This window comes from Mugil cephalus, chromosome 15 (genome assembly GCF_022458985.1).
Source record: "Mugil cephalus isolate CIBA_MC_2020 chromosome 15, CIBA_Mcephalus_1.1, whole genome shotgun sequence".
Taxonomy (NCBI): domain Eukaryota; kingdom Metazoa; phylum Chordata; class Actinopteri; order Mugiliformes; family Mugilidae; genus Mugil; species Mugil cephalus.
In genome coordinates, this window is record NC_061784.1 from 11,261,955 (window position 1) to 11,289,584 (window position 27,630).

Below are 27,630 nucleotides of genomic sequence, written 5' to 3' on the forward strand. Positions count from 1 at the left end.
GTATTATGTCGAATGTCCCTTCGCCTGTATCCTGAATAAGACCAGTGGCTACTGTGCTGCCTTTCCTATTTGGTTTGATTGATGGTGCTGCCTTGCTGCTCACGTTCCCACAGGAGCATTTCTCTTGTTCCACACTCTCTCGACCGTGACCGCGCAGCTCGGGCTCGGAAAGCTGATGTCCACACCTTGGTGGACATGGATGCGGAGTACAGTTTTGATCACGAGATGAGTGAAGCCCAGAAGCTCGTCTCCGAAGTCACAGTTTCAGAGGATCTGACATAAAAGTTCGATCCGGTTTTGAGAAGCAAGGCGCAATCGCTTAAATTATTACTACTTTTGAGTGCAAGTGAGTGCAGAGTCCAGTTCTATTTTACATGCAAAGCAGAACGGGGCGTAGTTTTAGACGATACCTTTGTCGATACTTAGTTAATTCCAAGGAAAGAGTTCTCCTACTTTTTCCATTCCACATTTACTGTGTCTGTCTGCCTATAATCAGCTATAGAGGAGCTCACGCAGCTTTAAATTACCAAAGTTATGATTTCAGGTTTATTAAATCAAGACTAAAAGCATTTAACGCCAATCTGTGATACTCGGTTTCACACACTGATTGATGCAAAGTGTGCCGCGATTAGGCAGAGGAATCAGTGAAATGTCTGTAAACAGTTTTCTCTTTCTGTTTCCTCCCATTTGTTCCAGCCCCCAACATAAAGCCTCTTAGGTTTTGCCCAGAAGTTTGTCGAGAGTTACTTTTAATCACGTCAGCGAGGCTGCCACTTTCCATTTCCAAGCAGATTCATTTCGCAAGTGGAATTGTTTTTTAGAGCGCATGATTTCCGCTCCGTTGGCCCGCTGTTTCTTTTCCCCCGCTTTGAACGCTAAACCAGGCGTTTTATTGCCGCCAGATTGGAGTACCTGGTGGAGCAGCATACCTGTCTCTTAGCCTAACAGACCGTTGTTGCAGACAGCCTTCACAGCCTGATGCCTTTATCTGAAGGCATTGTGACACCCACATACCTGCTCTGCCCCTCTGGCATCGTTTGACAAACAATCACTCACAGGTAGGTCTGAGTGATTTGAAAGAATGCTACCCTTTAAATAACAGCCCAGCAAAGAAAAACAATGCCAGGGATCACTGTGCCTTGTAAGCCTCTGCTTATTTGAAGTGGTGCTTCTGCAGGCATTCAGATTTTAACCGGAGAGTTTAAGTCTGCCAGAGTTCTCCAACTTATATTTAACTTGTTTGCAGGAGCAAAATGTCAGGTTTTGTGACTTGAAATCAGAGTTTTGATTTCTGCGCTGGGAACAACCCGGTCGGGCCACGAGAGGTTTTCAGGTTGTTCACCCGGCCCCGTTCACAGCCCCAATTATCGGCCCGTTGAACTTTGTCCCGCGGTTTGTCGTGCTTTGGAAGATATTTTTCCAATTGACTTGTTGTTTTTGAGGAGTCGCACAAGAACGAGTAGCCCTCCATGAGACCTACAGCTGGCGCACCAAATGAGCTGAGCTGGAGGCGCACTGGGTGTTCTGGGATTTATTAAAACACGCTGCCCTCCGAGGCAGTCAGACAGCTTTCGGGAAAAGAGATAATTTACTGCAGCCCATATCTATGTCATCATCTAAAGTGGATAAGTGGCAGATTGAGATCTCCTCACTGAACAGTCAGAAAGAAAATTAATGGATAGGTGGATTTATCTCCCATGAGGGCAATAAAGGAGTTTTTGATCCATGTAATTGTTTCTTTTGTTCATAATGACTGCAAAATGACCCCTTTTCTAAGATAACTTTCTTCAGAGCAAACCCATCCAGAGCTAATACGAGGCTTCAGCAGTCTCGAGTTAACAAAACCATAGAGCTTAGACGCTAATTTTGGAAAGTCCACTCATTCAAATTTCATGTTAGCTCCAAAAATGTGCATAAACTACCTTCCAGTTGTGACTCATCAGAGAATGGACATGGGCCTTCTGAGGGTGTCCTGTGGTGAATGGCAAAAGGATGTTGTTAGTGGGGGTCTTAGGGTCTCGTGAGTTGAGGGGAGGGGTCTCTGTGGTTGATCGGTTTGGGCGGGTGGGGGTGCCTGGTCTGGTCTGGTCTGGTGTAGGTGGGTCTAGGTAGTACATATCTAAGTGGCATCAACACAAATGCCAGGTCCCAACAGACACATTGTATTGTCACAAGACAGTCAATGTTATTCACTTCCCTTGTCAGTGGTTTTAATGTTGTGGCTGATCGGTGTACGTGGACTCATATTCTCCTCACAGTCTCATTTGCCAAGCCGAAACACATGTTTTTGTGCAATTTTTTGCCCCCTAGCAATAAACAGAGACCTGCAATGGACCAAGGACACATGATTTATTTCAAATGTGGGCATATCAGTCGTAAAAACTATACAGTATGTATTCGGACAAAAGTGCGATACTGGTTGTTTGTGAGTGATGAACATAAGCGTTCAAGTGAAAAAAATAGAACATTTGCCATGTTTGGGCTACGTCCACCATGTACCCATGTATATGACATCAATAACTCAGCGAGTGGTGTTGCAAAATTTGTAAATCTGCAGTGGAATACTGTAAATTTCAATTTATATGTCTGTGTTTTCACTTTAGATGAGCCGGAGCCAGTGGACGAGGTGCCCTGCCTCTCAGACTCCAACTCTGAGGAGCACTCCCTGAGTTCCTACACATCTGAGTCCTTCGATGACAACGGTAAGACTGGAAACCCGAAACGCTCTGCACTCTTTAATCTTTCACAAGCCAAAAAAAAAAACAACAAAAAAAAAAACAAAGAAAGAAAATACCGGAAAACCACTGCTGTAGATAAAATTCCCTGAATGCTGGGACTTTAACCGTAGCTCAAGCAGATAATGGACCAGTAGAAATGTTTCATGAATGAACCTCCATTCACCCCAATCCATACATCAAAGGTTAATGCACAAAAAACTTTTCTAGAACTGTGCATGAAGCCTTCTTCGCCGATAACTCAACACCATTGATCTCAAAAGACAACATAATGACTGTGTGCATGTGTGTGGGGTTGTGTTCTTCAAATAGAGTTTCCAAGTCGATGCTTTCCTTCTCGTCTAATTAGTGTAGTTGCAGAGAAAAGAGTTCTCATGGCGCGCATGCATAAGCGCCCACACATGTATGCCAACGTGTCTGTTCTATATTCCCTACACGTGCGCATGCACGCACACGCACGCACGCACACACACACACACGCACACACACACACACACACACACACACACTCGCCACCATATCTCATTCATGCCCAGCACATGACTCCTATTCATGAATGTGCTAACGATGTGTCTGTTTTTCTCTCTGTATTCTGCTTAGCCTCCATAGTGACAGTCATACGTCTAGTCAATGACGCTGTTGATAATATTGAAAGTGAAGGTATGAAAGAATATGTTCCTCTATGTCCTTTTACTCACTCTTTTGTGTCTCGTCTTCCAAAACCAAAATGTTTGTCTGGCAGTGGAGCACAAAGGCACAATGCGCTGAATGCCGCCAAGACCCTGCTCCTCAGCCCCCTTTCTTATTAAGAATAAAACATCCTGCTTAGATTTATAATGTGTTCCGTGTCTCTCCGTGTTTCAATTTTTCCCCTTTGGTTTCGGTGTTGTTTGTCTCTGACTTTGGCTTTCTCTCTCCCTTTGTAGTGTCAAACATGGACAAAGAACAGCGGCGGAACAGCTCCGGTGAGTTTGACGCAAAGCAGCAGAAAAACATCTTATTAACTTGCCATCCCTTTTTACTTTATTTCTCCAGCTATGCTGCCAAAAACTCGCCCTTTTATATTCGTTTATATAATTTGTTCTGAATACTTTTTTCATACCTGGTATAATGGGTATGAAAAAAGTGTGTTATACTGATTACATTTATGCCATTTTTTTTATTTTTTCTGTGCAGACTTTTAATTGCTATTGTTGACTTCCAGTCTCGAGTTATGTTTCCAGACTTTGAAGGTGAAGAAACATAACTAGAAGCTGTGATTTTTTCTGGTTTCTGGTGGACTGGTTCCAGTTTGAATTTAGCTCCTGGTCAGATGAAATAAGACGCAGTGAGGAACTTTTGTCTCCCCCTTGTGGCTGCGCAAAGACACAATTTCATTCAAAGTTTACTGCAAATGGAATCATCATCTTATGTAAATGAGTAGCTCATTTGCGCTCATTTAGGCTCTCGCCTCACTGAAAGAGAATATATAGATTGGCGGATTCATTTCCCACAAGCTCTCTGGAAAGGTTTTCGGTCGCCGTCATTATTTCTGCAGTTTGTCCTGGTGGTGGAGTGACCCCTCTTCTTTCACCGCTCTCCACAAAGTAAATGTCACACCAACAGTAATCCGTGGTTGTCCTCGCTGTTGGGTGCTTTCTTTTTGAGACTGTAATACTTGAATTCTCTGAAGGTTGAATTTCTTTTTTATCTGAAAGACCAGAAACCTTTCTTTGAAGCTTCCTGGGTTCTATTCCATTCTTCCCGGCCGCCTGAGATGGTGAATTCTTGGAACTTTACTTAAGTTCATAGCTTCCATTCTTGCTTGATAGTCTCTGTTTTACTGCAGGCTACTCCGTCTCTGTCACTGCGGTAGCTCTGCTCTCCAGCGGATGGCCAACATTCATCGCTAGGTGAAATAAAACGGCCGCGGCCAACAGATTTAACTGGTTTAATACAGGTTTGCTGCAAGAGATTTACCTATTTGCTGCATTTATACACTGATCAGGCATAACATTATGACCACCTTCCCTAATTTTGTGTGGGCCGCCCTTGTGCCTCAAATACAAATGTGACTCATTAGAGAATGGACATGGGCCCTCTGAGGGTGCCCCATGGTGTCCGGCAACAACCACGTTGTTAGTGGGGGTCTCTGGGTCCTGCTGGATACACAAGAACATTGTTTTGTCACAAGATGATAAATGTTTTTCACTCCTCTTGGTTTTAATGCTTTGATTGATTGGTGTATCAAATAATAGCTTTAAAATTTCTGATTACGTAAAACCTCTTTACATCTTTCCGTGACAACATTAGGTTAAAGATATATTGCACAACACAATCCAGTTCATAGTTAATTAAGATTGCGATGACAGTTAAATTGGGTGCATCGGTCCTCTCTCAAAGCAAAAGCAAAGCTTTCACCACGGCCTCGCAGAGGCTCCCGGCGGAATTTCGGGGCACTCTGAGCCAAGCCTCACATCCGCGCAGAACAACGAGGAGAAGGCAGCTTCAAACGCTTTCTTTTTCCACACTAAAATCATCAACAGCATGACCACTGGCTCTTCGCTGCTACCGAACGCGCCGCCACCCCCTCCTCCTTGAACGGGCATCAGGACAGTCACGATCCAGCCTCACCTGTCATGCGAAAGCTCCGCGTCCCCGTCAGCTGCTCGCGCCACAGTCTTACAATCAATATTAATTGGCGCATAGTTACAGAGTCTGTTTGTTCTCGGCTGCATGTAATTTGCCCGGCCTACAAAGCATTTCATTACTTATCCAGAGCAGGGCGGTGTTTGTGCCTCCGTTACCAGCAGACTGGAGCGGCAAGCAGCTTTTTATTTCTGACAGACGGAATAAAATGATGATTGAACTGTTGAGCAATACGTCGTTGCACGAAACTGGGTTCAGTAAAATGGAAATATGGTTTTTCAGTTTATGTACACGTACTCAGTGTAGAGTAAAGAATGGGCAAACAAATGTGATTTGTGATGAGGTGAACAGCGTCGATGTGTGTTACTCTGAAAATGGCACCCGATTGTTTGTCTCCAGTTGACACTGTATATCATTAACGGCGACCGTAGGAAGTTCTCTTTTGCATACCGCCGGAGTGTGTGTGTGTGTGTTTTTTTGTTTTTTTTTGTCTGTTTACATGTATCAGCCATGTGCTAAACGGCTCTCTGCCAGCTCCCCTCTCCTACGAGCAAGTGCGTTTTCTTCTGTGCAACGATTCACCTCGTCCTCCTGCGTTCGCTCGCTCGCTCGTGTGAGAATTTCATCATCAAAGCCTTCCTGTCCCATGAGATCTTTGTTTTGTGTTCCCCTTCACTGACAGCAATTCGACACCTGCACAGCAAAGATGAGATTTGTGTAGAGTTCATCAAAGAGTACATTGTGGATTGTAAGAACATTCAATTATTTTTTTTACCCCCCCACCCCTTGACCTCTCATTTGAAGTGATTACAACCTGAAAACACTTGATATTTCAGCAGCATGGCATGCCACTAGGAACTCCCAAATGTTTCGTTGTTTGTTGGCACGGCTGTCCACACATGTGTCATGCATTATATACCAGGGGCTGGCACTCTCCAGCACACTAATGAAGTGTACTCTCCATCCCACACAGAGTGTGACCCCTCTGGCTTCTCCTTCTTCATCAATATGATTTTTTTTTTTTTTCTTTCACTCACAGCTCATTAACCCGACCATGAATTATGCAACCCGCATGCTTTAGTTTGTAGGAACTTCTGTATTAGTTGGGTCCGTATGACAGCATGACCTGAAATGTGTTTTATTGACAGATTTTGTCTTGCTCAATATTAAACACTGGATGAGAAGTGGAGCAATTACACAACGTAAACACCACAGTCAGTGGTAAACCCGCAGGAGGAATCCACCAGAACACACGCGCACTTGCAGCGACACGGAGCCATTCACGAGTCTCTTACTGCATCAGAGACCAAAAAAAATAAATAAAAAAAATACATGGAGCACACACACACTCTCACATGGACTCCGCTAACAAGCGCCACTTTTCCCCAAAAATAAACCCAATCAAGGGGTGAAATAATAAGCACGGGGGAAAACTAAAGAGGACGAAAATAGAAACAAACACAACGAGAGCTAATGTAATGAAAACTGGCTGACCTTTTTTTTTTTTTTTTTTCCCCGACTAAGTAAAGGGGTTTGTTTAATAGCGAGCAGTAAGTTCCACCCAGACGCTGGCACCGTGTCGTATTGCGCCTCAAGATATGTCGAGGCTTTGCGAGGCCACAGACGAGATCGGCAGTGATTTGAGTAAATGTGAAAATCCTCAGAGCAGATTCACAGCTTCACTCCACCTCCTGAAGATAAGATTGCAGCAATATTGTTTTAAAAGTGATGTATTGATGTGAAGGGGGAATTAGACAGATATAGACGTCTAGATATCTATTATCTATTCTTCCTCACGATGTGCGATGCAAAGAGGCACACACACACACTCCAGTGAGAGCTAGACATTAGCCAGTGATTTATCAAGCAGCTTCAGGCTCCTAACACCAAAATGTTGACTCATATCTACAAAAAAAAAACTGTTAAAATCGTACTTTTAGTTGTAACCAATATAAAAACCTGCCTGTCTTTACGTTTCAGCATACCAGTGGGAGTCTTCCTGTCAGACTTCGAGCTGGTTGTCGCCGTCACGCCTGCGTCCTCCGGAGATCGGATCCCATTTGGACCTCAGTGACACCCAGCAGAACATCAGGCGTGGAGGCAGCACGCGCTCTCTCCAGCTGGACTTCAGAGTGACGGGTTACAGTGCTGACAGGGGCCGCGAGCGGGAACAACAAGAGCCCGGGAGGAGGGCCTTCCAGTGGGAGAGGAATCAGTCCGGGGACTGGGTGAGAAAGCGTAACCTTGCCAGGGACGAGAAGAGGAGGCACGACGGGGAAGGAAAGGACGCGGGCGTCGGGAGCAGGGACGAAGGGTCGCACCGCGACCACAGGGACCGCCAGCAGCTGCAGGGCCACGACAGATGCGAGGGCAGCTCCTCGCCCGTTTACGAGGAATACAGAGAGTCCTGCCACGATCTGGACCAGAACGACGACGACGCAGAGAGCCATTATGACACTTTACCCCCGACGCGGCGAGCATACGAGGGATACCCGTCGAGCCCCCCGGGCCTCAACCTGCACCCGGCTCAGCTCCTGCCCCCCCTCAGAGCCTGGGACTTACAGACAGGAGAATGGAGGGGATCGGAGGAGGATCGCGGGGGACTCGGCTCCGGCAGCCTGGCAGGCAACGGGGACGAGCTCGAAAGACTGCTGAACCTGGTGTCGCTCAGAGCCAGGAGAGCCACGCGGATAAGCAGAGCCTCGACTGGATCCGAACCCGCAGCAGGCTGGGACGGGTTTAAATGAGCACACGAGACTGTTCAGAACAAACAAATTTGCTGTTCCTTTATAAACTGTCGGGAGGCGTTGATCCTCTCTGATTACACTTTATATACACATTATAACAATAACACCACTGGTCTACAGCGTAAAAAAAAAAATAATAATTGAACTGGAATATTACCATGCATACTTTTATTATCCTGCATTATTACCCCTGTGTAAACAAGCACTAATCCACCACCAATCCCCCCGGCTCATTCATAAGCAGGAGGAATAAGAGGAAATATATTTATTCTCTAGACGCCTTCACCTGCACCGCATGACAGTTACCGACGATTGGCTGCGAATCAACACTTTGGCATTTATTATTTGGAGTCACTGAGGCACGGTATTTGGAGCCTGCCTGGAATCTGCTCTTCAGATGACAGCAATGTATGTACATATGTTATCATGTATTTCACACGTCATTTAGTCAACTCAGACGTGTATTCATTACTTTTGCTGGCACCCGAGAGATGCTGTTAAGATTACCTGGACTTTTTTTTTTTTTTTTTTTTACCTGGGAATGTTTTACTTAATTATTTAATAGTTATTTATTTAAATAGTTATTCACTTGTGTGGTTCCTCATGAGCCCCTATAAACACACGAGCCATGGGACTACAGCACTTTTAGGCAACACCGCACATTTTTGACCCCTCATTTCTACAGACAGTATCCGCTCCGCAGTTGTGAAACCTGGTGTGTGGTAGCAGCGCAATACGCATTCATAACATGACTCACTCGTGCATTTTGTATATATCGCCGAAGCCGAACTTCCAGCGGCGCCTCTGATAGAATTAAGCTCACTTTACACCTGGTGTTAACATGTCAAATGAATTTTTCTGACATTATGTGTTGAAAGGCTTAGAGAGCTGCGTGGAAATGCAACCGTGAAGTACAGAGTCACTCACCCGGGACGTGTGCACATGGTTGGCTCGCTGATAAACGCCGCGGCGCTCTCGGTTCATGCACAATAGGGGGAGGAGGAGGCGGGGAGGGGGGGGGGGGGGCAAATGGAAATAACCTCCATGTTAAACAACTTTGGAACAAACAGGGCAGAACAAACAGGTGGAAGATAACCGGGAGTGTTTCAGGATTAACGTATTCGTAATGGCCGTCCAGGACAAATTGTGGACTCTGGGATAAGCGGGGCCAGATGTTTGCTGTCAGAGCTGCAGTTAGGAATGAAAACACCTGCGCTGACCTGCCTTCAACCCGCGCTTGTCGTACGCTGGATCATCTGGTAAAAGTTCCCACAAAAGAAAACTCTCATTTACATCTTAAACATCTTACTAAACAGAAAACAATACACACAACCCCGGGTCCCCGGGCTCCCGAAGGATCCACTACCAAGCGCAAATGCAAATTATCTTCGATCAGACAGTGTGTAATGGAAATTCAAGGACACGTTGTTGCACTAAATGAACTTATTTATTGCCACGCGCTAAAAGCCACAATCCAGCTGACAGTCCTTAACATGGTCAGATGAGATTTACCGTCTCTTAATGCATCCACGTCTCGCTATATGGCAGCCGCGCGCCCATTCGTCCTCCTCACCCCTCCGGGCCTGCTGTGTAAGTGGGTTGCTGAAGCGCGCCCCAGCTTGCACCGGGCAGCTGGCACAGGAACGTCTCGGACAGGTCGGGGCTAACACACTGACAAACACATCCACACCTGTGGGCACTTTAGAGTTTCCAGTTCACCTGGCCTGCATGGCCTCCGACCGCGTCAACTGGAGGAAACCCACGGGAATATTGTGAGACCACGCGAAGTCAGCGGAGAGCGGGTAGCAGCTTCCAGAGGCTGACATTTTAAAACCCAGAGCCTCAGCGCTAACAAGTGAGACACCTTTGCTGTCATGTTTTTACACTTTATTGCCACCCATTACAGCTGAATCATCCTGCAAACTACCTTTCAAACCTAAGTTATTTCAGGTCGCTGACACGCTGATGCACAATGTTTATGTACTTGCAGCTGAGCGGCTGAACATTACACGGACCGGAGGAATATATATATATATATATTCCAATCGCACTTTATTGGAAAGAAATTTACATTTGTCCTAAGGGTGAATATGTACCTGGTGTGTTAGCTGTATCTCAATCCAGACGACGTGAGATAAATAATCCCCATAAAATATTTAATCCCATCAAGTCTGTCTTGTCACGCCTCTTATGTGTTCTTCTTTCCCTCCCCACTGGAATCTGGCAGATTCGTTTAGCGGAGCTTAAAGTCATCAATGTCCTGGGAAGGCGTGGGGGCGTAAGAATGTTTCTGGAAGTGAATGAATTGTATGATCGGTGAAACAATGCCATTTATTTTGAAAACTGTTCGGGGTTGTTTCAAAAGGCTCCCGCGATCGTGACTTAGACTGCTCCGGCTGTAGACGCCGTCGACAGCCGAAAGCAGATTTCAGCGTAATCTTCCCATTATGTCTAGTTGTTTACCTCAGGAACAGATTTCTTTGCTGACTTGAATAAATGTATCCGGCTTGTTGCGTGTTAGTCTTTGTTCCTTTAGGTTTATTTCCATTCTGACCCAGTGCTGTAATTAAAATATGCAGACTGTGCATCTCTATGTGCGCGCATCTGTGATTGGTTACGACTTTGCTCGCCTCCGCGTTGAGACAGGTACGTCAGACACGCGGAGGCATTCCAGGGCCCAGAGCATTTGATTGCTAAAACATTCACATCTGCACATGATCCAAATTAGAGCAACCTAAATGTTAGAGCGTCTGCTGGTGGTGGCATTTCTTAATCGCTTTATCCTCATCCTCAAAGGTGACCACTCATTAATTCTTGATTGGTGACAAAAGGTGGGAAGGCAGGCGGCGGCCATTGCGCCCCATAACTATGCACTGCACTCTAACTCTGCTAACAAGAAGACACGCCACGGAAACCGTTGTGGTTTTTGATTATTTCAACCTCCCGCCCCCCCCGCGCAGTAGAAACACACACGAGCCTCGTCCTTGTTATCATCCAACCCTCCTTGTACGAACACCGACAGGCGGACTATCTGCCAGAAAATATTTCCATGGCAACCAGACACATCTCTGATTGTGTTTGCTTTTTTTTTTTCTGTCACATGCAACACAATTTGGCCAATTAAGGGGAGGGTAGGTGTGTGTCATTTGCCGTGGGCTACAGTAGAGGTGTGATGTTTTTTTCTTTCCATACACTTCTCAACATACCTGACATACCTGCCCTTAAAATAGCGCGTGCTTCTTAGGCGCAATGCTACACAGGGGGGGGGGGGGGCAGAATAGTTTGACATCTGAGTACACACTCACCCACTCTTTAGCATGTAATGTGTAAGAGCTGTTTATGCATGAGACTGGGACAAGTCAGGATTTGGTGCTAGCGTGCATGACAAATTAGGAAAGTAGTTAGGAAGGCGAAAAAACGGTACCTTAAATTTGTGTTTTTTTTTTTCCCCTTTAAAATGTATTTTTTTGGAAAGTGTGCAGCTGAATTTCCATGACAGCCATCATTTTGCAGAAAGTAAGTAAGTGTGGATATCATTTTTGACTCAAACACTTCATATATCTTTCAGTGGATGCCAGGTTGTGTCAGTGCAATAGATGGAAATAGCTCATAGTTAAATGCTGGCTGGCTTGTTCCAGTTCTGTTCTCTCCCGGCAGGAACCATGAACCACAAAAGACTCAAACAGGTACAAGGCAGAACTCGATAGCGAGATGAATCTCTTGGGTTTTTTTTTGGTTTTTTTATTCCACAGCCCAGGAAGAATTTATGTATTGCTCCGTAAAACGTTCATAAAACCGGATGAGACTTGTCACTGCGGGAGACAATTTTAAAACGTCTATAACCAACTTTACAGCCTGAAAAATAATCGGTTTGTGTTGCTCCCTAATGCAGCCGCCAACACCTGAATTCATGTTTCCTCTATTACCCCTGCCTGTCACAACAGGGCAACACAGAAAATTAGTTTTTTATCAATTAGCATAATATGCTAAACACCTTTTAAGTGATAACGGCCAGGGGCCTCTGAAAGGAGCAGGTGGCATGTCAGCTTTCTCTGAATCCACCCATTTATTTATGTGTTTGTTTGTGCTGATCCTGTCTTCCTTTTAGGTTAAAAAAAAAAAGAAAAAAAGAAGAGTCATCACCCACAGGACATTACCCTCATGGCCAAAACATTGCATAACATTACCCCTGCCTCCAGCTTGATGTGCGGCACTCACAGAATCAAGAACGAAATCGCACAAAACAAACCACAGGTAGAATTAGTCCTGCAGAGGGAAGAGGGGAACCACTGCAAGCAATTTATTCACCCAGGTTCTCGGGGGCAGTCAGAGAGAACGGACACAGGGAGAACATGCAAACTCCACGCGGAGAGACCCCAGTCCGATCTGAATCCAGACCTTTTTTTGCCGCGAGGCATCAGTGCTAACCACCACAGCCCTCATCCGGAGTTTATTAAATTATTCTGACAAGGATTACGCAACATGTCCCGGTAACTCACACACTCTATAAGGGAAGCTCGTTTGATGACCGACCCGCTTGTTTTATATATCTCAAGCATGCTGACTGTGCTGGTGACAGGTCAAACCAAAGGCAAAAAAACGATGAGAGTGTGTGCAAGCAAAAAAAAAAAGACACGGAGCGATAAACATAGTGACTGCTGTGTTCATTCATCACGCATCAGACGAATCTGATGAGGATCTGCCAGTCTCTTTAGCTCCGCTGGCTTTTCATTGGACCATCTGGCATTTACACCACAGAGTCAGCTAAGCCACTTAAAACCTCTTTCCACCCGCCGCTTTTATTATTATTATTTTTTTTCGCCCCCCCCCACCCCCTCCTCCGTCTGCTTCTTCTCTACTCCATTTTTCACAATGACTCTCCTCCAGATCTGCCCAGACACAGCAGGAAAGGGATGGACATAGGGATGAATGGATGTTACATAAAGGAGGAGGGGATTGAAGCGTAGATCACGTAAGGAAGGCGAGAGCGCGGCGGAGAAGTGGGAAAAGTAGGAGAGATTACCGTTCCCGAAGTTCTTGCTTACCGAGGGGGTAGCTGTGGGGGTGATTATAAAGCCACGCCACTCTCAGTAACACCAGGATTACACACCCTGCCTAATCTACGTGCCTAACATCTGTCTCTGGTGACGAACCATCACGCACGCACACAAAACACTCGTAATGGCTACAAATGGCAGCCAGTGTCTGAAGCAATTCCGTCATGTATTATTTACAGATCCTTTAAATTCATGACTGGGATGAGACTGAAGCACGGCCACGGCAAGGCGACAAGAGAAGGGTAAAATTGATTATGAGGAGGTGACATGCACGTACATGTATGGGGATATGAAATTGCATCTTAAGGCTGCCCTCAGATATGTGTAGAAGAGGCTGTACCAGTCCTATCCTATCACCCCCCCCCCCCCCCCCCCCTCCCTCCCCCGCACGGCTGTTTTAAGAGATTATTACGAAGGCAATCCTCTGGCATATGCCTGCGAAACTGCTATGCGTGAGACAGGGAAGTTAACCGTTCACTTCACGTCTTTTATTGGATTTTCTTACGTGATGAAAGTGCATAAATGCCACAGGATTATGTCACATTTACAAGATACTGAAATACAATAATTGCCTCAAAGAAAATGTCTTTGGTTACTAAGGCGCACACACATACACACACACACACACACACACACACACGCTCTCCCTCTCTCATGGCCACTTCCTGCAAAATACATAAAGAGAAGTGAAAAGACTGAATCCCATTTTCTGGAATACGTTCATTTTACCCTCCGTAAGTCTTGGCTTCAGCCCCGACATGCTGATTTAACAGTGGCCTTCGGTGTTGCGCTTTTGAACTCCCAGCTTGTTGTAAGCTCGCGAAGAAACGCTGCTTCAAACGGAGGTGAGGCAGCATAATGGATAAACGTGCTGCGGAGGAAATTTGGCTGCATCACGGGCCTCAGAGCTCAGCTTCTTATCTGCTCCAGCTCCGAGGAACTGGTACGCCGTAACCCTTGAGATTGCTGAGATCTGATTTTGGTAAGAGGGAGGTCTGCTCTACATTGTGCTTTGATCATCATCGGGGGGAGGGGGTGGGGGGGTGGTTATGCTCACCAGCAGAATGAACATTTGCTGACGTTGCTACTGTAAGATTTTTATTAGGTTGTTGTTGAACTGTGCAGACATGAAACGCCTGTGGTAGTAACCTTTACAGTCTATCTGATGACTCAAACGTAGGAGTAATAATAATGCTCTAGATTGTATGACCAAAGAAGAGAAAAAAAAAAAACTTGAAAAATGAAACCTCAGCCAAAAAAATATCTCACTATTAAAGACACTATCCTTATCACTATCCACAATAACACTAGCAGCATCTACCACTTTCTTTTAAGCCTTTCTTTCCGTGCCAGTTTCCATGTTGTGGCTAAAAAATGATAATCTAATGGCACAACATCCCAAAAACAGATTATACCGAAATCTCTTTATGTGTTTCCTGGCCTAAGACATATTACCCCTAAATTTAGCACGGCGCTTTAAAGCATTTACACCAAATTTTATGAGAAGGCAGAAAAAAATAAATGTGCGTTTGATGATATTCTCAGTAATTATTCACTCTAGTTATATAAGAAGTTGCAATACTTTTTACATAACAAGAAGCCTTCATAGAACTCTTTTTTTATTCATTGCAGTTCAATATGTTGAGCGATTACCATTGATAAATGCTTCTGATTTTCAAATAAGCCTTCTTCAGATGCTAAAGTAATAAAAAAGAATTGATCGCACCTGTAATTATACACGTTTTGCAGCTGAAATATGGTCAGAAAATTTATCAGAGTGGTTTTCCATTACAGTCAAAGCCTTTAAAGCATCAGGAATAAAAACCCTCCAAACTGAAAATAGCTTTTATTATCATTATTGCATCTAACTAAGTATTAAGATTTTAACCAAATTGAATATAAGATAAAATAATCCTCTAAATTAACCCACAGTGGGTCAAAAATAATAAAAATAATTCTTGTGTTTTTGTTAGCTTAGAATGAGATCTTATGAGGTTAGCATGAAAGAGTCCTCTTCCACAAATCTAAATATCGCAATAAAAAATAATGAAAATGGCCACATTTCAAAAAACCTCTCAAATATGCTGGGAAATATAACATTTTTAGGCTCTTGTGAGGTGGTTTTTCAGATGTACTGATTTAAAAATGTGTCGCAAATGTTCAATGGAAACACTTTTTTTTTTGCATTTCCCCATCACTGGCGAAGTTTCAGAAATATTGCTTTTATTTTGACTGGCCAAAGAAAGACACCACCTGGATTTAACTAAGCATATAGGTAACAGCCTCCTATTTATTGCATGGGTGATTATCTTCCAGCTGGAAACAAGTTATTTAACACCAATTGATACAATGGGTCTCATTTCTTAAACAATCATGTGGAAAGACACCTCCTGTGGTTGTGGAGAAGGTGTTAGTCTGTTTGAGAAGGGTCAAATCATTGGCATGCATCAACCAGAGAAAACATCTAAGGAGATTGAAGCAGAAACTACTAAAATTGTGTCGAAAACTGTCAAACACATTATTAGAAACTGGAAGGATAGTGGAAGCGCATGGAAGCGCATGTAAACACGTTACTCCCAACAGAGTTTCTGAAGGGGATCATCCCTATGTTCCCCAGGTCCTATGTTCCCTGCTTTGTTTGTGACCGGGGAACATAGGACCCTTTTTTTAAAAAAGGGTTAGGGTTAGGGACCCGGGGAACATAGGTACGCTCCCGATCTGACGACATCCAGATAATGCGACTGGAAATCGATTTTCTCCAGTATGTATACGCTCAATCGGACTTTTAACTTGACAACACATGCGCCACAACCACTGCGCTGGTGTATGAGCCTGGAACAAAGACATCCAAGAAAGCCGGTCACAGAAGAAGAAGGTAAACAGAGCCGGTAGAAGAACCACCTGAGAGACAGCGCACTTCTTATCTGCACAATACATACAAGATTAAAAAAAGCTGTACTATTATCTGTCTGGTTGTTGTTTGAATTGTTTACTATATGAGGCAATAGGTCAACTGGAAATGGGGCCGTATTAACCCACTGACAAGGCACATATCACCACCTATTGTGAAGGAGGAGGATGTTCCTGTCAGTTATTCGATTTTCTCCATTGCACGTACACTACTGGGACAAGGACCGCATTCAGAAAGTTGAATTTCGAGCGTAGCTCGATTAAGCTGTACATATAAAAGCACTGACTGAGAAGGGAACGCAAGGGATTGGGACTGAACATCTGTGTAGCTTTAAGAAAACTAATAATCATGGTCATGTGGTCTGATGAGTCCAGATTTACCCTGGTCGAAGAGAGGCAGATGAAGTGATGCCCCCATTATGTCTAGTGTCTACTGTACAAGCCTGTGGGGGCAGTGCTATGATCTGGAGTTGCTGCAGTTTCTCAGGTCTAGGTTAAGCAACATTACGCCCAAAAAAGAATGAGGTCAGCTGACTACCTGAATATATCAATGGCCAGGTTATTACATCAATGGATTATTTCTTCCCTGATGGCATGGGCATATTCCAAGACAACAATGTCAGGATTCATTGTGGTTCACGGATCACGATACATCATTTTCACACATGGATTTTTCTGCTGGAGAAGGCTTTGCTCAATGGTAGACTCTCCCATCATCAATACAAGATCTTGGAGAGAATTTAATGCAACAGTGGATGAAAATAAATCTTGTGACATTGCAGAAGCTCATCAAAACAATGCTACAGTGAATGGTGCTGATGCTTTTCTTGGCCAGGCAGAGTATTACGCAACAAGAACTTCTGATGATCATATAAAATAATCATTAACGATTAAAGCAAAATTCCATGCCCATCCATCTCCAATTATATGGAAATATTTGACAAGATTAAAATAAGGGCATCGCCACAAAAATAATGCCCTGAGGACCATGAATGTCTGTACAAAATCCCTCTGTATCTTCATCTTATATATATTTCATTTCATCAGAATTTCAACACTCATCTATACACACGCTTTATTCAGCTGGCTTTTAATGAATGGCCTGTGTTGCTTTAGGATTAGATTCTAAAAGATGCCCCTTACTGCAGTACACAGCTATGCTATTTTCACAGACTTGCAGAAAGCAGATTGGTGCCCATAGTATCGCCTGGCAAATGTCCCCATGTTTTCTTCACACCCTGTTCTCCAGACATTTGTTTTGGTTGCACCATCTGTGATTCCAACAGATCTCTCTGTGGAACAACGGCTCAAGTTAGCCAGGACCTTGTTATCAATATTAATAAAGCCTGTTGTAGTGTAGAGAACAGCGCAGAGAACACGGCCATATGGGACGACTTACTGGTTCTTTTAGAGGACGTTGCTGCACCACAATGAATGTGGCCGGCTTTGTCAGGACATCTTACACGCGTCTTTCCATTTGTGCTTTGAATCTCACACGCCTCTTGACAGAACAGGAAACCAGAGCCGCTGGAGAAGCCTGTGAAGCGTGACCGCCATAATCAGCGCAATATTATCAGGGAATCGCAATTTTAAATTAGCAGATCCATGTTCAGTCATCTGTACTGCAATGGCCATTGACTTTCCTTATGTGTGATATTGCCGTGCAGCAATTCGGCCACCCTGCCCGCGCCGCTGTGCTCCACAGAGTGCATATCTGTGTCTATCTGGTTGACCTCACAGCCAGGACTGTCGGTCTCCTGGTCATCACATCAGGCACGTGCAACGCACCACCAGCTCTTTGAGGCTGACACTGGGCTGCTCTAATCTGTTCCTAGTGCTGCGCTTGAGGGCATCCGCTGCAGCCACACGCCCAGCACCGAAGAGTTAAAGCAGGGTGGGAAACGAAGCTGGCCTCAATGTGTCACCACTGACACTGACAGTATTGATGACATATAAATCCACTGGATCTGATGGAGAGTTTTACTGCTCTGTTGCCACCGGTTAGCCGCGTTAAGGAAGATGGGGATTAAACTGCCACCTCCACTTGCTCTGAGTGCTCTGGGCAGAAAGTGAATCATAGTCCAGTGTCCAAAAATGGCACCCTGGTGGAGGCATGAGGGCACTGCTAAAGGTTTCAATCGATAGTGGAATGTATCTGCAAGTGAAATACTTCAACAGTGCTGTTTTTTCGTGATTGCCATTTTGTTCATTTGTGAAAACGGCAAACGTACAAACACAGGCAGATTTTAATAAACCCAAAATATCAAAATATCATGTTTCTACTTGCTCATGTTTAACTTCAGAGGTAAAGCCACTGCATGACCCCCCCCCCTCTTTTTTTTTTTGCCTTTTTGCCTTTTTGGCTTCTGCACTTTCAAAATGTCCCCTCACTCAAACCGTGACCAATGCTTCACATAAGTCACAGTGCGCAGAATAGGACTTCCCGTGCCGTATCTCCGCTGCGTGCACACTTGCAGCACCTCCGAGCATTGTGCAGAGATCAAAGACAGATTCAGGGAGGTCACGTTGGGAATAGGCAGGAGAAAGACTGAGGGGGAATCTTTGTTATCACGCACACCTCGGCATAGCAGGGGATGAGGCGAGCACGTCAAAGCCAGCTGGAGGAGGGCGAAATGGAGAAGCGCTTAAAGCCCGGTCGGAGGCACCCGCGTTGTCTGTGAAGCAGAGTCTCTCTCCGCGTCCTGATTTGTGTCTGACTGACGGCTCCTGTGTGATATTTGCCACGGTGCCGCCTCGACTGGCCACGCCACGCACACGGCGCCCGTTGCGTCGCAGTTCGGAGCATGGCAAGGACATCACAAGCGGTTAGGGAAGACAGTTCGCTCCCTCGGTTCGTTCAGAGAATTGCAAATTAAACCTGAAAGATTCCAGAGGCGGCGCGATGGTTTGACGTTTTCTTTCGTTCTTTTAGAAAGAAGCAGTCGCCTGTTTTTCCAAGGCGGGCGCCTGCGGGCTGAAGGTTTAGAGTTTAGAGATGCCCGGCAGCAGGACACTTGAAGAGGACGGAGACGTCCAACGCGAGTGGACTGGACCTCCTTTTCTGACACATTTTCGAAACACAAATTTACATTCCTCACATTAGAGGAGGTGTGGCGCCGCGTGTCCCAGCTTCGGGTGGAACATGGACGGATGACTTTTGTGCGAAGATTAAAAAAAGAGCGAGGCGAGAGTCAGCGCAACTTTATCAATGTCACACGTGATCACAACATACATCGAGTAATCCCCGTCGCCTTTAAGTAGTAGGCATCACCTGCGCACTCGTGGAACTCGGGGCAGGTGCGCTCCATGTTTCATTTAGGACACACCGGTACCGTCGGTACCTGCGGGACTTAAACCACAGCTGGTTCTCGGAAACAGCTCGGGCTGTGGGCCAGTGATGCCGGACCCATTAGCGCTCATAAAGAACCGGACAGAGCCACGGCTGGGGCAGCTAGAACGCACCCTGGCCACGGAAGGCAGCGACCGCCCCGCCTGGGTCATAGCTATCCTGGCCAGTGTTTTGATCTTCACCACGGTAGTGGATGTGCTGGGGAACCTGCTGGTGATCATCTCGGTGTTCAGGAACCGCAAGCTGAGGAACTCTGGTAAGACCTCTCATGCAGTAGTTGGATTTATTAGGAGCTGGAAGAAGAGTGACCACTCTCTTCACCTACATGCAAGAACTTTCATTATAGCACCAGGAATTTGCATTACAATGAAGGGTTGGTCTACACACTGTAGGGCTGTGTTTGAAATCTCTGGAGTGAATACTAGTTTTAAATCTTCTTGTAAGCTGCTTGTGTGCTTTTAGTGCATGGCCCACAAACCTCTGGAAGCACTTTGCCCCATAATGTCACTGTCATCAGGGGACCCACTTGCCAGAACCACTGCAGTCACTGTGCATTTTGTCAAAAGATTTTGGAGCAAGGTGTCAACCTACTTATGTGCTCACAAATTAAACACAAAGGCTGTGACACAGCAGGCTAGATTATCCGGAGGATTCAAGGTTTGCTGAAAGGACAGGGCATGGAGCAGCTAATGAGCACGGTGATAGCAGGCACATGGATTCAACCCATCCCCTGATGAGTAATGGCACGTCAAAGCCACCGCCAGCCACGTACGTCTTAGCAACTTTCTATGACATGACAGCTTGATTAATGCGTTGCGCTGGTAAAACTACCGTGGCAGTGGCACCTCACTTTGCTCTCTCGTTTATGCATTCTTTACCCCGAGTCTGAGTCACAAAGACAGAGCTCATTGATAAGCACAGGTGAATCCTATGGAAAACCTGACCGTGGTGTTGATGAATGCATTCTTACGTGAATGAGTAAAAATTACCACGGAGCCCCCCCCCCCCGCGTGTGGTGAAGCATAATGCCTTAATCATAAAGCATGGGAGTGCTCTTTCACTGTGCTCCAGGTAAAGAAAAAAAAATGTCAATGGTCGTTGAAAATGATTGAATTTCAAGAATGCTTAATTTGTGATTGCTTGGCTCTCTTCCCTTTAAAAATCCACACACACTTTTTGTCGAGTGGAAATGAACACATCTCATTATTCATGAAAGTAATCGATTCTAAATAATGCGTGAGAACAAACGCAAGACTGACAACTTGTCAAAATGGCTTTTATGCAGTTAAGTCGGCCACACTGCTGCTGACTGGCTATTTTGTGCTTATCCGGCAACAATTAGGACGGGGAATATGCATTTATTTGCATATTCCGTTAATCAGCAACTATTTTTTAAGCCACTAGGAAGTAACCAGGAATATTTTCTAATTATTAGTCAACAGGAAACATACCCTTAGGATTGTTCAAAGCAACTATGTCCTTTCATTTAGAGACATAATGAATATTTCCTTGAATTTGGGAAACCTTATTTTTAGCGTTATGATTATATTTGAGCATATTTTATTTCAGCCTGCCAACTTGAATGCAGCCCTGTCCCCAGACTCCCAGATTCAGCACTCTAATATGGATTTTTTTCCAGCTGAGGTTTAGGAAAGGTTCAACTTCATTGCTCCAAATTAGGTCTCTTAGGGTATTTATTTATCGAGGCCTCCAAGAACAGGAACTCAAAAATGCTAAGAACTGATTAAGTCTCTTGTAAAGCAGGGCCAATATGCAAAGTGTGATTTCAGCCGACCTACAGATATCGCTTAAATTGTTATCTTATTAAACTGCTTGCACGGTGACGGCGTAAAGAGAGCTGCATTCAGAGGATTTAAAGTAATCAGACAGAAGTCTTCCCACTACTTGAACGAATGACATAGAGATTGCGGCTCATTATGTTTTAACCAAAGAGCATGTTTAACATATTAATCTCTGCTTTTACTCTCGATAAAACCTTTAATAAAATGTAAGATGTGCAGGACAGGGATAGCGAGTGCCTCCAATCCAGTGGTCCTACAGAGAGATCATTAAAAGAAAATGGGATGATTGATGTCCTACGTGAATCTCGCATGTCTACAGCAAAGAAAAAAAAGATTTTTTACAGCTCGGTTAAAAATTCTCCTCCCCTACATCTTCCCACATATCTGGAAAAGGTGTCACTAAAATATACATTGTGTGTGCTTTTTTTTTTTTTTTGCCGTTCACATGGTGCATTTCCCTGCCACAAAGCTGATCCCTCCTCAACTCAAACAGCCCACTCAGCAGTTCAGAAGCCACACTGAGCCCACAGTCGTGAACTCGAGGGATGCCTACTATAGACTGAAATAACCCACTCAACAGTTTAGATGTTTAGATGAGAAAACACCTGATTTGAAAGGAGCGTATTAACGTTCCCAGCCAGAGCAGAGGGCAGCTTCTGATTACTCACTGCTGTTGTCACACTATAATTTCACACTAGCCTGAAACTGAGCGCAGAGATGTAATAAGTTATCTAAGTCGGTGAGCGGTTAGTGGCTCTGCTTTATTTCCTAGTAAATGGCATAATGCAGGCACCATTCCTATTCAGAAGCTGAACCTGCATCGGGATATCTGCGAGTCAAACAAATCAAAGCGGTTTCGTCTCAGACCTCAGTGCATAATTTGAAGGACTTCCTCGCTCATCACGTTCTATTGTATATGAAGGAACCTGCATCCATGAGTCATTAGAGGCATTTGTCCCCTGAGATAAGTCTCCTAAAAAGAGAAGTTTTGATTCAAAATCCTGGCGGGCAAAAAAAACACATAAAGCATATTCAAGAGACAAAAAACAGTACAGTAAATGTGCAAATGCTGTTGCGATGCCGAGTTTTTGGGTGTGAGTGTGTGCACTTGAGTGGGGCAGAGGTTTTTGTCTCCAGAGATTTGTTTTGAAGGCGCTTAGGTGTTGAAAACCTTCAAAGAGAGTTAGACAGGATCACACATTACAGAGAGTCTCTTCAAAGAGACTTTATTTACATCATATCCCCCCCACCACCACTACCTCTCATTGCCTCTCCAGCTACTTTCTCTAAAGCATTCTGCCTGTAATAAAAATCATGCTTAACAACATTCCTTACTTAAGATTGAAGATTGAAAAAAGAAATCACTCTTAACCCAGAGTTCCACATGCAGCTCCTTTCAGACTACCTCTGTCCATGGTGCTGAAATCACTCTCGGTGCTCCTGTCTGTATTAAGTAATTGCCACAAGTCAAAGCACAAGTATTGTTCCATTCAAGCATCAATGAACCAATGAATCTTTGAATTCTTGCTTTGCACATGTTATCAAGGACAAATCAGAAGCCATGACAGACGAGTACCACCCAAAGGAGAAAAATCTGTGCTGTGTTCACTTAAAAGGTTTGGTGTTTCACTGAAATAAGTTTTCTTTTTTTAAAAAAAAATAGATTTGGCCACATGAGACTATCTCTGCAGCTAGCTGGCCCACTCCTGAGATTACTCACTGGCTTACATCCATGGTCATCCAAGCCTGGAACAGTCTTGTCTCAGGCAGACATCTGGTCATTTTGCTATTTCAGTTTTTTAAAAAAAGAGCAGAAACACAGGTGTACCAGTGGTTCAAAGTTATAGCTTCTGCCTATAAAAGTGTATTGGCTGTCCTCAAAAAAAAAAAGAAGGGGGGGGCGCATCATGCGTAATTTATGCAACCTCGCTTCGAGAAACAGATGGACAAGCGATTCAGGTTTGGCCCAAGGATCTTCTGTGAAAACTTTGGTCGCTACCCAGGCAGCTGTGAAGGACGTTTCATAAAGGTAAACTCTACAGTTGTGGGGCTGATGGATATTGGCAGGACACTCTTTGCTCAGATGACCCCCAAATAAATATTTTGGATGAGATGGGATCCAGCGTATTTGGCGTGGACCTGGACAGAACCCACCACAGGGACCGCATAATGTCAAGGGTGACACAGAGAGGCTGTAAAACGCGGAAATGGGGTCGTACAAACTCAACGTGTATAGGGGGAAAACGTATTTATAGCAGTATTAATGCAGGTTTGTACACTGAAATATTGAAAGGAGAAATAACTTCCAGCCTTAAGAGGCTTGGCATGGGAGATATTTTTCAACAGCTCTATTTTCTGGCCAAGTATGTCTCTCAACTTGAATTCAATAAAATATCTCTGGAGCATTCATGGGTATTTAAACAATAAAACACTTCCAATAAAAAACCTTTCATTTTAAAAACTCATGAGACCTTTTTTTAACTACTCATAAGACTCATAGTTACTCATAATAATAATAATAATAATAGACTCATAATAAACTTAAAAATAACTTTATTATCAGATTTTGCTGCTATTAGACATGGGTGCACTTTAGATTCCTCACTATTTCACTGAATTTAATAAATATATTTAAATGGGAAGAAGGGGCTACTGGTAGCTGTAGGCTTCACAGTTCTAGTTTTTGCTTTCAGCTAGAACACTGCGGATACAATACCTTAGAGAGCTCACTTTGTCCTTTAGATTCTTGGGAGTTCTGACTCCCAGACAAACCCTGTTAAGCTCTAACTACCAAGAATGCCAGTTTGAACTTGGCATACTGTCCTCCTCTCTGTCTGATTGCCACCCCGAAAAACATTTGGCCCCCACCCCCGCGAAGCGGTGGATCTGGCAGCCACGGACGAGGATCTGGACGTCCCTGCCCTCCTTTTAGCGCTGCCGCTCCGTGCAGTTGTATTTAGTCAGCCGCAGCTTTTTCATTGATAAAATAAGAGAACGTGATTGAAATATGAATACCGGGAGACAGTGAGTGTCTATGTCTGAGCTGCCAAATTGTTCTTGTGAGGAGCAACTTTTGGAAGCCCAGACACTTGTGATGACAGCTTTGGTTCATGGAGCCACTGAACCCGGCCCTGACAACTGAAAAGGTTTTTCTTTTCTTTTCTTTTCTGCTTGCGATTAGAGACCACAAATGGGTTTGAGTACATTGTACGTCTTCAGGGGTTGTCCTCAAAGGTTCGCAAATGTGTGTATGTGAGTGACAGAAGAAAAGTTAGGCGGCGAGAGGAGCTGTTAACGGACAACCTCAGCTTTTTCGGTTGTTGGACAGTTCCTAAGTCTACATTTCAAATCTTTACATTTTCGGCATTCAGCTGACACGTTAATCCACAGTGTCTCCCAGTGAATAAGTATGGGGGATTTCTGTGTCTTGCTCAAAGACATTTTGACAGGACCTACCACTGCTGGCAGACTGTTGCAGACAGTCTCTCTGAATACTAACACCACTCCAGCTGCCCTGCCTGTACCCATCACTTCCACCAGATGTACATTAACTGTCAGTCTGACCAAAGGGCTATTAACAGCTACGACACACGGCAAATTTAACAGAATAAAGACTGACATATCTCCTCTTTGTGCACAGACGAAGGGAAAGCATTCCTGTTGAACATTGGCGGGAGATTTGTTTGATAAGTGTCAGCTTGACTTAAGCCAAAAAGTTTCTCGATATAATGAGAAACTTTTTACCGCAATTGGAAAACTTTATTCACATTAACATAACAATGCAGCGCAAATTGCATTCACCTTTCATTTGTCGGGTTTCTGCTAAAATAGTTCACGTCTTTGCTTTGCTTTATGATGCAGAAACTACTTTCACGCCAGTTATGTATTTCAAAGTGACAGGAAGACACTGTCTGTTCCTTTAATAATCAGAATAAGCGATGTAAAATTGATATGATAATGGGCGATCCAGCCCGACCGGTTAGGACAGGGGTGTCAAACTCATTTTAGTTTGGGGGGCTACATTCAGCACAATCTGATCTAAAGCGGACGAGAGCAGTAACATAACAGAATAATAACTTATGAGTGATGACAACTCAAGATTAATTTTAAACAGATAAAATATTAGAATATTTACATCTGATAAACTATCCCTTTCATGCTGCGGGCCAGATCAGAGGCTGCTTTTGGACGGCGAGTTGTGCGTGTTTGAATATTCTGTCGGATTGCGGCCGGTGGTGTAAAAAAAATCCGCAGGTAATCCAACGAACGGGGAAATCAAAGCGCCGAATAACCACGTGAACACTTCATTGTTTCTCTCTGGGTTGAGTGATCCAATACGCATCATATCAGGTGGCGTGACTGAGCTACAGGGAGAGACGGAAACATGCAGCGAGTTGTTCAAAACAAGCCTTTGAGTGCTACGCAGGCTGCTTTGTATTTTTCCTATTTAATAATTTCGGTGTTTTCAGTAAAGTTATGTTTGTTATATTTCTGGCAGGTTTCATCCTCGGCAGTGAGCAAAACCACTTCGCACACTTATCAAAAGCTTTAAACTAACAGAGACTAAAGAAAAAGATCTGAAACAGTAAACAGTTTAAGTCGGATTCTCATTTCATCCGTCAGTTAGGTTGTAGAAACACTGTCCATGTTTATTGTAGACAGTGATTAAGTCACTTGTATCTACACATGCATGAGTGCAGCCTATTGATTATCTATTGAAGAGGACAATCTTAGCGTCTAACAGCCACGTTAACACTTCACATACACTCTTTCTCTGCGTATTGGCCACTTCTTATGATATATTTTTGGCAGATTTGACATCCATTGTGGGCAGAACCACTAAAGCATTATTATTCTTTTTGATGTGCTGGGGCTAATTTGATCGTTGGATTTGGGGTTCACGTAAAGCGTTAAGTTGGAAACTCTCATAAGAATTATTTCAGTCAGGTTGAAGAAAAACTGTCCGTAGACAATCGTAGTCAGTGATTTACTTACTTCCATCTAAGGACGATCCTAGCTCTTAACAACCACCACGCTATCACTCGATCCGAATGTACACATTCATTCTGTGCCTGTTGGCCACATGCAGAGCGTGACAATACACAGGGCCCAGAAAAATGGCGGCAGCAAAACAGTGAGTACTTTAAACGAGTGTTTGAAAAGATGAATGAAGTCAGACTTTATGTGGGCAGCGCTGCTAAAAATGCCATTCATCTTACACTCTCATTGTTATATTTTCCCCTCCAGTCAAGTCGGCGCTGTCAATAAAGTTCAGATTTGTTTGTTGATATGTTTCTGGGAGGTTCGATGCTCCGCAGCAGGAAGAACCCTCACGAAAAGCAGGTGATTGATGGTTTGGTGCACGTTAAAGCGCATTATCGTCTCAGATCATTTTATTTACCACGCGTTTAAGTTGGGATTTCAGTCACGTTGAAGCAATATTGTTGACGGAGCAAAACAGCAAGTGGTTCAAGTAAGTGCTGGGAAAGACAAACAAAGCCGGAATCGATGTGGCCAGTGCTTTTGAAAATGCCATTCGCCTTGGACCATCTTTATCATCGTTTTCTAGAGGATAAATTCAAGGACATCAATAAAGTGGAGGAAAGGAACGTCATCTTCTGTCAGGTTAGACACTCCACTGCGCGCAGAACCACTTTGCGCATTTGTCACAATGAGGCATTATTCATTTTGACGTTCTGGTACTTATCGGATCGTGTAATGTTAGGTTGGAGTGCAGAGTTATTTCAGGACGATGAAATAACGGCCATGTAAATTTATGAAACGTATTCTTTTTTAACTGGCCTCTACGCTTGTAGGAGCTTTATTATTCCTGCTTCACTTAAGCAGGTACTCTGGGCATTGCAGAATGGGCATGTTTAACCCTGATTCAGATCCTCTCAACTCTTAAGTTCTAGAATGAACTTTAATATTCTGGCAGATGCTTTGTAATGCCCTTCATTTCCACTGTGAACCACGAGGCATCCTCATATCTTTGGCTCGTCCTTGTTTCTAGTATAATTTATGCTCTCGACCCAAGGTTTTTCTTTTTGCCACGGGGGCACTCGGGTGTTTGATTTTAATTCATTAAAATCAAAACAGAAGCTGAACAGGTTGTCAGATCAATCACATTTTCTTTAAGCTGAACAAGTTGTCAGATCAATCACATTTTCTTTAATCCTGAGGACCTTTCTCAGCTTTGTGGTGCGTGGTTAGAAAAAAAAAAAAAAAAACTTTCCCAAACTAGACAGCTGAAGGCAGGCTCTCACCCTTCACCCAACAACCCTATTGGAACCTTTTTTTATGTGCGTAACAGAGGAGACGCAGAAAAGCAGGCAGAGAGGGTTCACAGAACAGATGAAATGGAAATAGGGGAATGTTAAGCTGTAGCTCAAAAGAAAGGGG

General features: G+C 44.2%; 2 protein-coding genes across 2 annotated transcripts in view; both read left to right on the plus strand.

Moving 5' to 3' along the window:
• The window catches only part of LOC125020891 (protocadherin Fat 3), a 64,957-nt gene extending 54,254 nt beyond the window's left edge, over positions 1-10,703 (plus strand). Inside the window, exons 48-52 of the mRNA XM_047606517.1 lie at positions 2,604-2,702; positions 3,336-3,395; positions 3,662-3,700; positions 6,046-6,111; positions 7,344-10,703. Of these exons, the coding sequence (XP_047462473.1) occupies positions 2,604-2,702; positions 3,336-3,395; positions 3,662-3,700; positions 6,046-6,111; positions 7,344-8,110 (1,031 nt within the window). The 3' untranslated portion in view covers positions 8,111-10,703. The remainder of the gene's footprint in view (positions 1-2,603; positions 2,703-3,335; positions 3,396-3,661; positions 3,701-6,045; positions 6,112-7,343) is intronic.
• Positions 10,704-18,513: 7,810 nt separating this feature from the next.
• The window catches only part of mtnr1bb (melatonin receptor 1Bb), a 36,759-nt gene continuing 27,642 nt past the window's right edge, over positions 18,514-27,630 (plus strand). Inside the window, exon 1 of the mRNA XM_047606513.1 lies at positions 18,514-19,682. Within this exon, the coding sequence (XP_047462469.1) occupies positions 19,475-19,682 (208 nt within the window). The 5' untranslated portion in view covers positions 18,514-19,474. The remainder of the gene's footprint in view (positions 19,683-27,630) is intronic.